Source organism: Benincasa hispida, chromosome 5 (genome assembly GCF_027475165.1).
Source record: "Benincasa hispida cultivar pf3 chromosome 5, pf3_genome.v1.1, whole genome shotgun sequence".
Classification (NCBI taxonomy): domain Eukaryota; kingdom Viridiplantae; phylum Streptophyta; class Magnoliopsida; order Cucurbitales; family Cucurbitaceae; genus Benincasa; species Benincasa hispida.
This window is the reverse complement of record NC_143482.1, coordinates 52,118,583-52,129,845: the sequence shown is the minus strand read 5'-3', so window position 1 is coordinate 52,129,845 and position 11,263 is coordinate 52,118,583. Positions and strand designations below refer to the sequence as shown.

General features: G+C 30.3%; 1 protein-coding gene across 1 annotated transcript; it reads left to right on the top strand.

Moving 5' to 3' along the window:
- The first annotated feature begins 420 nt into the window (after positions 1 to 420).
- LOC120078347 (protein DETOXIFICATION 40-like) lies at positions 421 to 6,313 on the top strand. Its single transcript, XM_039032599.2, has 7 exons — positions 421 to 918; positions 2,097 to 2,728; positions 3,457 to 3,513; positions 4,027 to 4,265; positions 4,368 to 4,486; positions 4,889 to 4,975; positions 6,054 to 6,313. The coding sequence occupies exons 1-7, from the start codon at positions 616 to 618 to the stop codon at positions 6,135 to 6,137; spliced, it is 1,521 nt and encodes a 506-aa protein (XP_038888527.1). The 5' UTR covers positions 421 to 615; the 3' UTR covers positions 6,138 to 6,313.
- The last annotated feature ends 4,950 nt before the right edge of the window (positions 6,314 to 11,263 follow it).

Here is an 11,263-nt window from a genome sequence, read left to right as displayed (position 1 = left end):
CATGTGGCGGATTTTTCCTTTTCCTTTTTTTTTTTTGAAATATTTTAATATTTTTTTAGATGTGAGTGGTGAGAAGGGATGCACAAAGATGAGTGTTACCCGAGATGCACCCATATATCATCTTTTTTATTTTTATATCATTTATGAGACAAAAATTACCACCTTTTTTTTTTTTTTAAAATTCAAGGACAAAAAAAACCAAAATTGAAAATATAGAAGGATAACCAAAATGAATTAAAACCAAAAGTATAAGGACCAAGATAGTATTTAAACTGTAATTTATTATTAGAGAGAAATATCATATTTTAGATTACAGAGAAACATCTCTAGGATACTCAACCCAACTCAATGTCGCAGACATTCTAACTCAACTTAACTCTACACTCTAACAAACACAAATAATTTTCTAATGGAATAATTATTTCAAAATTATATGCACATGATTTTATTTCAAAAGGGTATGCCCGACACTGAAAATCACCAATAGCCATTATACCAATTATCCCACTCAAAAGAACAAAGAAAAAAAAATCAAGAATTAATTAGGTCATTAAAAGAGATAAAAAGGTAATATCCGAGTACTGTTTTTGCAATTTCTGGAAGAGAGAGAGAGAGATGGAGAATAATGATATTTTGGAGGCGTTGGTGGAACCGGCGGCGAAGAAGCATGAGGTTAGCGACGAGCTGGAGAAGATATTATCGGACACAGAATTGAGTTATATGGTTCGAATCCGGCGAGCCTCTTGGATTGAGCTCAAGCTTTTGAGTTACCTGGCGGCTCCGGCGGTGTTCGTTTACATGATCAATAACTTTATGTCTATGTCCACTCGCATCTTCTCCGGCCACCTCGGCAACCTTCAACTCGCCGCTGCCTCTCTCGGCAACATTGGAGTTCAAACTTTTGCTTACGGTCTCATGGTAATATTATTATTATTTCTTTTTTGGTTTTAAATTATGAGTTAAAAATATTCGATCAACTCTCTAATAATTATTTTATTTTATTTTTTTGAAAATTAAGTTAAAGAAAACTACTTTTACATCCAAATTTCTTCCGTTGTTATTCATTTTCCCTAACTGTTTAAAAAACCAAGCCAAATTGTAAGGACTAAAAAAAGTAACTTTAATAAATTATTTTTATTTTTAAAATTTGACTAAAAATTCAATAATTGTACTAAAAAAAATATGCAATTCATGTAAAAATGTGGAGGAAATAGACTCGGTTTTTTAAAATAAAAAAGAATCAATGGAACCTTCACTTTTATGTTTAATTTTTTTTAAAATACTTTTCTAGTGGTAAGAAAATTAATGGGTAAAAATTAGAAAATATATTTTGATTTTATTTAAGATAAAGATTGATTGACATTAGCATTTATCACTTTGAAAGTGTAGGTTCCTAATTGAAACCTAGTTAGTCCAAAATTCCAATTATATTGTGCGATAATTAATTAATTGATTAAACTATGAATTTGTTTGTATATACTTGATCCTTAAACTGTAACAAAAAAAAAACGTCTACTACTAACATATCTTTAAACTTTAAGAAATGTTGTGTGTAATTGATTTCTTAAGACCCCATTTGATAACGATTATTTCTACCTCCAAATTTCTTATTTTGTTATCTAATTTTTACTAATAGTTTAAAAAACCAAGTTGAAATTTGAAAACTAAAAAAAGTAGCTTAAGAAATATGTAAATCATGGTAAGAAATAAGAAGGAATTATGTTTAATTTTAAAAAACCAAAGGCAAAAAACGAAATGGTTAACAAACGAGGCTTAAATTTTCAGTTTTGTGTCCAATTAAAATCACCAAAAGAATTAATTATTCTAATAGATATAAAATTTAAATATATGCATAATAAAACCCAATGCTTAAATTTGTAAAAACGTTGAATATCTCATGACTCTATTCGATACGCAATTAAAAGTTTTAAGAACTTATTAAACATATTTTTAAAGTTGAAAAACGATTAAACATAAGATAAAACATTGTTTAAGCTTAAATAAAAACTGAAGTTCAGTGTTAAATCCAATAATTTCTTTTAATTTGCAACCTAATGATTGCGGTTAGATTGATTAGACAGTTTTTGATGAAACAGTTGGGACTGGGGAGTGCGGTGGAGACACTATGCGGACAAGCATACGGTGCAAGAAAATTCGAAATGTTAGGAATTTACTTACAGAGATCAACCATCTTACTAACAATGGTAGCTTTTCTCTTAACTCTTCTCTACATTTTCTCAAAACCCATCTTATTATTCTTAGGAGAATCCCCAGAAATAGCTTCCTCCGCCGCCATTTTCGTGTACGGATTAATCCCTCAGATCTTCGCCTACGCCATCAACTTCCCAATCCAAAAATTCCTTCAATCCCAAAGCGTAGTGCTGCCAAGTGCTTACATTTCCGCCGCCACATTGGTGGTTCATTTGCTGCTGAGTTGGGTTGCGGCTTATAAACTTGGGCTGGGCCTTTTCGGGGCCTCGGCGGTGCTCAGCCTGTCCTGGTGGATCATTGTGACGGCCCAATTTGTTTACATTCTGAAAAGTGGTAGGTTTAAGCAGACTTGGAGAGGGTTTAGTGGGCTGGCTTTTTCAGGGCTGCCGGAGTTTTTCAAGTTGTCGGCGGCGTCCGCTATAATGCTTTGTTTGGAAACTTGGTATTTTCAGATTTTGGTTTTGGTTGCTGGATTGCTTGAAAATCCTGAGTTGGCTCTCAATTCTCTCTCCATATGGTATTCATTTTCTTCTCTCTTAATTATCCCCTTTGGGATTCTTTTTTTTCTTAAGTTTACCTTAATTTTAAAACCTGTCTAACAACTCTATCAACTTGGTTTTGAATGATTAAAGTTTGTTTAAGAACGATTTTGGAAATAACAATTATGACTTTAACCATTTACTCTCAAACATATCATGAAAATTCTTTTAGCATTATAAAAGTATCATACTCTATTTATTCATACTATAAAATTTGCAGTCATATATATTAGTAGATCTCATATTAATATCAGTAAATCACACGTAATTCGTAATAACATACTAACATGTTGTAAGTCATGTTTATTTGTTTTTGACTAAAGTACTAGAGGTGGTTCGTTGATGTTGTGCAAAAGAAGAAATCCTTTTTGATTATTAATTATGATAGGTATTCAGTACAATCCTCCAAAGTAATAAATAAAAGAAATGAATTGGCCAAATTTCACTGAAATATGAAAATTTATGGTACTACTCTAATACCTACTCATTTAGTTGATAAATTAACACATTATTTAATGATATATACTTTTATTTTATAAAGATCACATATAATTATTAGAAACTTGATCGACTTATTATTTGTCATGTGAAAACCTTTACTCCAATCACTTTGATGATAGAAATTATGAGGAGGGAAAAATTATTGTTTAAAATTAAAATAAGAGATGATTATTAATGTCATAGTTGATTTGATATTTATGTGCAGTATGACAATTAATGGATTGGCATTCATGATTTCTGTGGGCTTCAATGCAGCTGCTAGGTTAGGGTCCCATCTCTTCATTAACATAAGTTTTAATATTACGTTTATTTCTAAATATTTTAACATTTTTTTTTATGATAAAGTATTTTAACTTTTTTATAATCACTCCGATCACTAATTTTCAACCTAAACTTGACCTAAGTTTAAGTGCACCGAGCTTAAGGTATTGTTTGGATCTTCATGGGTTCGACACAATCTTCAATAGCCGAGATCATGACTTAACTTTAGTGCTTAGCTTATTCAATTAAATTTTGGGTTGGTTAATTGGATTTACCATTAAACATTATTTATTTATTTTTATAATAATTTGTCAAATTCTAAAAATATTTCCTTTTTCAGTTTTTAAATTTTAGGTTTAAAAAAATTCTAAAAATCATGTAACAAAACAAATAAGTTATTAGGAGCTTAATTTTCAAAAAAGGAAAAAAAAAAAAAAAACACCAAAAATGGCTATCCAACAATGGTTAAAATTTAAAAATTTAAAAATTTAAAATTTTGATTTTGTTTTGGCAGTGTGAGAGTTGGAAATGAACTAGGACATGGGCATCCAAAATCGGCAGCATTTTCAGTGGTGGTGATCATTGTAATTTCCACCATCATTTCTTTACTCATCGCCTCAATAGTCCTTGCTCTGCGTAATGTCATTAGCCATGTTTTCACCGAAGGCGCCACCGTCGCCGCTGCCGTTTCTGATCTTTGCCCTTTTCTTGCTATCACTCTCCTTCTCAATGGAATTCAACCTGTTTTATCAGGTATTTTCTTTTCTTATCCAACATTACATTTTTCTTTTGGTTACGAGTTAATTTGAATTTTACAAAATTTATATTATGTTTATAAAAAATAAATATATGAAGGTGTTGCCGTGGGATGCGGATGGCAATCTTTTGTTGCGTGGGTGAATGTGTGCTGCTATTACATGGTTGGATTGCCTTTGGGATTTCTACTAGGCTTCTACTTTAAACTTGGAGCCAAGGTATTTTTAATATCCGTCGTAAATATAGCAACCATGTTTAAAGTATTTGTAAATATAACAATGTAAAAGAGTTTGTTTCAAAACCTATCAATAATAGACAGTAGTGGTTGTAGGAGTCCATCAACAATAGAGTTTATATTGATAGATTTTGCTATATTTGCAATTATTTAAAAATGTTTCTATACACTTAATTATTATCTTAAAATTACTATCTAATGCGATTATATTCTATTTTTTTTAGTTACTTTTAATAACTATATATTTATTTATATATTAATTAATGTTTAACCAATAATTATAGATCATCTAACATCTTGTTATATGAAAATTGAAAATAAACATTAAATTTTGATAATATTATTTTAGTTGTGTTATTGAGAAAGTGTTATATTACGTGTGTAGGGCATATGGTTAGGGATGCTTAGTGGCACAACAATGCAAACATGCATTTTGTTGTGGGTGACATTTCGTGCTGATTGGAATAAAGAGGTAATATTTTTATTTTTCATTTATTTCAAGACAATAATTAAGTGCAATTTATATCTTTCATTTAATATAAAAATAATAAATTTTTTTTTTTTAGAAAAATATAAAATTAATTGTCACATGACATAGGCAATTAGTAAGCTACATGCATAAAATAGATGTAACTCCAACCAATATCTAAGTATTTTTTTTTCATTTCAAGTGCTAAATTCTTTCAATGAAAAGAAAAGAAAAAATATATTATTTTCTTTTCTCTTTTCAAATTTAAGTACAATCTTTATTTCGTCTATTTTAAAATGTTACACAGTTTTAATCTTGAGTTTTGAATTATAAATTTAGTCTTCATTTTTTTTCTTAATTTTTTTTTTTAAAAATTACACATTTTTTAAAAATAAATTAAAATATTACAGTTTTATTACTAAAGTTTGACTAATACTCAGTTTATGCGTTATCCATATTTTGTCAAATAATTTAAAGAAAGGTATGAGACGACGTTTTAAATTAGTTTTGACAGTGGCAGTTGACATAACAAATAATTACTTTTATTTCTTTATTTTTAATCCTTCTTGATTACCTTTTGTGAACTACCTAATCGAAAGATTTTGGGTTATTTTACCATCTATTAATAGACTCAACAAAAAGTAATGCATCTCTGATTCAATCTATTTTGATGTAATCCACTTAATTGCTCAATTATAATCGTAAACTCTTTTAATTTCTTTCCTTTTTTGTTTTTTTTTTAAAAATATTTTTGAGTCTTATTTGTTATGTGATTGGATCATTACACTCCAATATGTAGTCAAGTATGGTTCTTTTTAAACTCTAAGAAAAATTTTTATAGATAAAAAATGTCAAATTATTTATAGAAATATAACAAAACAAAAATGATAGATACTGATATATTTAGAAGTCTATTAGTGATAGACTTTTTTTTTTATCAATTTTTATTATTGATAGACACTAATAAATTTCTATTAGTCTCTATTAAAGTTGATTAAAATTTTACTATTTTGTATAAATAATTTTATGTTATTTTTCTATTTTTAAAAATCCTCAAATTATAATTTAATTGAAATTGCAGGTAGAAGAAGCAATGAAAAGGTTAAATAAATGGAATGACACAAGCAAGGCCGTGAAGAGGATAAAAGTAGAAGAATTAAAGTGATAGCCTTATGCAACCGCTTTGTGATGAATTCAATAAGAATGTGCATCATGTATGTGAACTTTATCAAGATTTTTTTTTTCTGAGTTGATGTAGGACAAAATTTTAATGTCCTATGTATTATGTTTTAATCACTTAAACAATATTGAAGTTGAATAAATTAAATCTCAATTGAATTAGTATCACTGTCTTTAAAGAAATAGTTTGCCACACATCAATGTACTTTTTTTAAATATAAAAGAAATTATAGTATAGTAAATCTTGTTTTCTTAAAGAAAAATATAATGTGTCGCTACGAGTTTGTGACGTGGAGCGACCAACCTTATTCTCAAGAGAAGAAGAATAAAGTTGCTACCATTTAAAAGGTGTAACTGGACACCTAAATCATGCTAAATTGGTCTACAAAAAAAAGATAAAGGATTTAGAGGTTTTTTGTGTATGGAGATAGTATTAGCATCCCACAACACTCTTCCAAGAACGAAATTTTATTTTTCTCGTATTCTTAAAGAGAGGTCTTTTTGTAAGATTTTTTTTTTTTTTTTTAAATGCCCATGTCTTATTGATCACAATTATTATAAATAATGAGTGGCCAAAACCATTAAGAACTTGTATTTGAATTTAATTTGACATCTCAAAATATATTTGTAATTTTAAAAGAAAAATTAGGGGTGTTCATGAGTTGAGTTGGGTTGAAAAACTTTTTAGACCCAACCTAATTGTTAGGGTTGTAAATTTCTTCAACCCAAATAACCCTTATTAAAAAATGAACCAAACCCAACCCAACCATGAAATATTTGAGTTGGGTTGGTTTTGGTTAATCGGATCATTTATTTAAAATTTTATTTTAAAAAGAAGCAAAATGTAAATATGTAAAAATATAAAATAAAACTATGGAAATAAAACTTTTCCTTGTCATTTTTTTGTGTTTTAATAAAAGAAAATTTATGAAATCAATTTTTGTGTTTTTTTTTAATTTAAAAAGATGTCATCGAATTATTTTAGAAAAATTCAAAATTTCCTTTTAAAAAGAATAACTTTTATCATATTGGACCATTTTTAGGTTCATTTTAAAAAATGGTACATTTTAAAACAAATTGGACCATTTTTTTTAAATTTAAAATATTGGCATCTCGAATATTTTAGGTTTCATCATTCGAAAAGTGATGTGCTCGAAGAATGGATGTTGTAATCCTCTCCCCAACAATCAAATAATATTTATAATTCACTGAACCGACTACTTATACTACTAGGTAGCATAAAGGGTAAGTACAGGTCGAACACAGAGAGTTCTAGAATTTCTTAATTAAAGTGTTTTCAGCTCGAGGGTGACCAAAGGGGGAGGGTTGAAAATTGTTTTGTAGCAAAATAAATTTAAAACTTAGAATAAAAGTAGAGTAATTGTGATAACAATGAGAAAAATGTCTAGCTTGGGTTGTTATGAAATTCTCCTATTCGATCCATTTGATCATAGAATTCTCATTACTAGCCAAGAAGTTGTTTATACATAACAAAATTAATTGAAACAACCAGTTAATTCGACCTAATCAACTAATTAGCCCAATTTGAATTGATGAATAACATGCAAATTCAAGTTGGCCTAATCGCATTAAAATATAAGGCAAAGTTAGGTTGAATATCAAATAGGAACATCCTTAATTAAATATTGGTTTGATTTGATTCTAGGTTAGTTAGAATAATGCTTAACTAAATGATTTGCAAGCTAACCTAACTTATCGCTTCTAGTTGATTAACAATAGATTAAATGTCACATATCAAATTTCAATCAAAATCGATAATTATAAAATTTCCAAGCGTCCAATAATATAATCATAAACATTCAAGAATAGAACCAAATCCGAAAATTACAAATAACTAATTCAAAAACTCGCAAATACATCAAATAGTTAGAAATATTCTAAAACCTAAGTTAGAAACGATTATCTTAGCTCATGATATTCATAATAATCACCAAGGAATCGTTTTTGATACATCATACTGACCAAAAAGAAAAGAAAAGGTAAGAGGAATCGTGTGAAAGTCGGCTGGTTGGAAGAATTCTAACCTAATTCGATAAAAATTAAATTTATATTAAAGTCGCAGCATAACAACGCTGATAGGAGCGTAATTATGCTCTAATCGGAGCGTAAATATCAAGCGTAAGGGTAGCATTGTTACTCTGAGGCGATTTGGGTAGGCACGTACGTTTTTGTTTGTTTTTTGTCAAAACATATAGGGTAGCTATGCTGTAGGTAGTGTAATTATGCTGCATGAAATGTGAGGCTACTATTATTGTGTTCGATGTGGTTAACATAAACTGTGCTGGATTTACTATTCGCTGAACTAATTATGCGTTGAGTTGTAGTTAATCATGTACTGATCACAAGTTTTCTTATAGTCTGTCAAGTATAAACAAACTAAAAGTTTCTCAGTTTGAGTCGAGGTCGAACTCATGGATTTGTAACTAAGATTATTGGAAAGTGAAGCGAATGCGGCAAGAACTAAAGTAGTTTTAGTGAAGTAAAAAAGCATGCGATTAAAAATTATCTAAATAGGCAATGAGCATTTCAAGTTTAATTATGAGAAAACTTAGAGTGACAGCAACTTTAACTTGTGTTAAAAAAATGTATGGAGAACAGGGTTGGGGGGAAGTCTGCCTATTTCCTAAGTTTAGCTTCAAGGGTAATCTTGGCTCGCAAAATCGTTCATCGCACACCTCTCCGCAACCAACCACATTTATCATATCTATATGATGCATGAATGATGTTGCATTGAGAATAAGGTTGTTTCATCACTAGAATACTTCTTATTTTGCTTAGTGAGATCCACAACTACTTACCCTCTCTGGAAGTTGGTAATAGCTACTTGACTCAATGAGTGATCATAGGCAAGCATTTAAATAGTCATACATTAAGCAAACATGATTAACCCTTAAAGACTCAACTTACCTCATAACATTAAACTTTCCCCTTACCCCATTAAGATTTGTTTCACATGATAAATGAAAAAGTGATGGTAAAGATAGAGGAGATAATGAAAGTAGACATGATAGTATATAGATCGAAATAGAAGTGTTGTTTACAAAATGATTAATTTATTAAGTTCATAATGCAACACAACAGTAAAGATAAGAAGGAAATAATGATAGACCAGCTCTCAGCAATCTCTTATGTCAAATAGATGTAGTGTCAAGGCTGTTGGTGACAAAGTGGTAATATGGAGTGGAAAAGACATTCTCAACCTCTTGCTCTAGGGAAACTCTGGCGGTAGTCGGAGGTGGTTTTTGGGAGTGAAGGATTCTCAGAGAAATGCTCGATTGGGCTCTTACTAGCGATCATATAACTCTTAGACAAAAATCTGAATTCTTTGACATTGGCATCAAGGCTTTATTTATAAAGCCATCTGCTAACGACTTTGGGGATCCCACAATGATTAGTCGCTGTCCTTGACCAGGTAGGTGAGAATGTCACCACTACTATCATGGTCATCATTATGAGTTGTGTTAGAAGATCCACTAGGATTACGTCAGAGATCCCAAGGCATGCGATCAACCACTTCTTCCTCGAGTGTGAGCTTGACGCATGCGGATAGTTCCTGCGATCAACTGCAAAATATAACACTTCAATGCAGATTAACTCATGATGTGTGGTCAATAGGGATTTTAAACGTACTTCAGCGTAAATACATTTTTAAGCATGAATTTCTAGTATTATTAACACATATTTTACTTATTTAACCTCATTATTTTAAGAAAAAAGCTACAATAACTTGTATTTCTACAAGTTACCAGCTACCTTGTAGCGTAACGCTGGAGCGTAATGCTAGCATAATTACCCTGCAATGGTTATCAACATTCTATCTTAAAGCATAACTCTACGTTGTGTGCAAGGTTGTTACGCTTGGTTTAGGGCCATTTTTGGTCATTTCTTGCCTCCTTTGAAGTCCAGATGCTCAAATTAACTCTGAATGACCCCAAATGTCTATTCTACCACTTGAGTGCTCAATACTTATAAAACAGCATAATAAACACATAAAATCCTAGAACAATTCTGAATTAAACGAAGTAAGATAACACATTTTTGGTTTTATCAAATACCCCAACTTAATTCTTGATCGTCCTCGAGCAAGGTAAAATAAAACACACAGTCATACAAATGACACCACTTGAATTGCATGGTTTGTTACTCGAGCCTCGACAGTGTCCTAGGATTTTATTTTCAATCAATAATGAAATCAATTCATAATTACTCAATAAAGCACAATCTAAACCTAATTCTAGACTTATTCATGCAAGGGTGAGTTCAAAGCCCTTATAATTAAGTCATAATTAGTCTGGAATGGTTTTAAATGGCCCTCAATTTGTGTTCTCCTACACTAACTTATGCACCAACCATCAAGTGCCAAAACAATCAAGATGGTAATATTTCAACTAAGGTGTCTAAAATTTAACTCAAGGGATCGCTAAACTTGCATTTATTTTACCTAGGGGCATTAACTTTCACACAACATTGCAGGGAACTATACTCACTCTTTTCTCGCGAGTGTTCTATCTAATCATAGCAAGGTAGCTTTTTTTTAGCCCTAGTCATGCAAACATTACAAGTTCATTTTTTAATGATATTTTCTTCAACGTAAACATATATCAAATGAGTTTTTAGTAGACATATAAATTATTCTTCTGCCTCAGTATTACAATACAACCCATCATGCAAGACACTATTTAATCAGTGGGGCCTATCAGAGTGAAAACAAAAATATAAGCTAAGAAATACGATTCTAAGCATGCAAGACCTATTTTAGGCAGATAGAAAACTTAAGCATGCATGAGATGTAAGATTTTTTTTTTAGAAAGGATGTCATGATTATTCATATCAAACATCATGTCATACAAATTAAAAACACAAGGGAGTGCATGATAGACTAATCATCATAACAAACCATTTAACATGAGTAAACATGCATATAAGGCATACAAATAAAATACCTAGAGCTCAGATGCTTAAAGATTCCAGCTAGAATACAGACATGCCCCGCCCTCAACTTAAAATCTAACATTGTCTCTAATGTGATGAAGAAAGGAAAACAAGTGACAAAATGAAAAGGGAAAAAGAAAACTTCCTTGAAATTTGGAC

Coding starts and splice junctions, on each gene's coding strand:
- LOC120078347 (XM_039032599.2), top strand. CDS start 616: ATGGAGAATAATGATATTTTGGAGGCGTTGGTGGAACCGGCGGCGAAG. Junction 4,266..4,367: donor AATTCAACCTGTTTTATCAG/GTATTTTCTTTT, acceptor AAATATATGAAG/GTGTTGCCGTGGGATGCGGA. Junction 4,487..4,888: donor ACTTTAAACTTGGAGCCAAG/GTATTTTTAATA, acceptor TTACGTGTGTAG/GGCATATGGTTAGGGATGCT.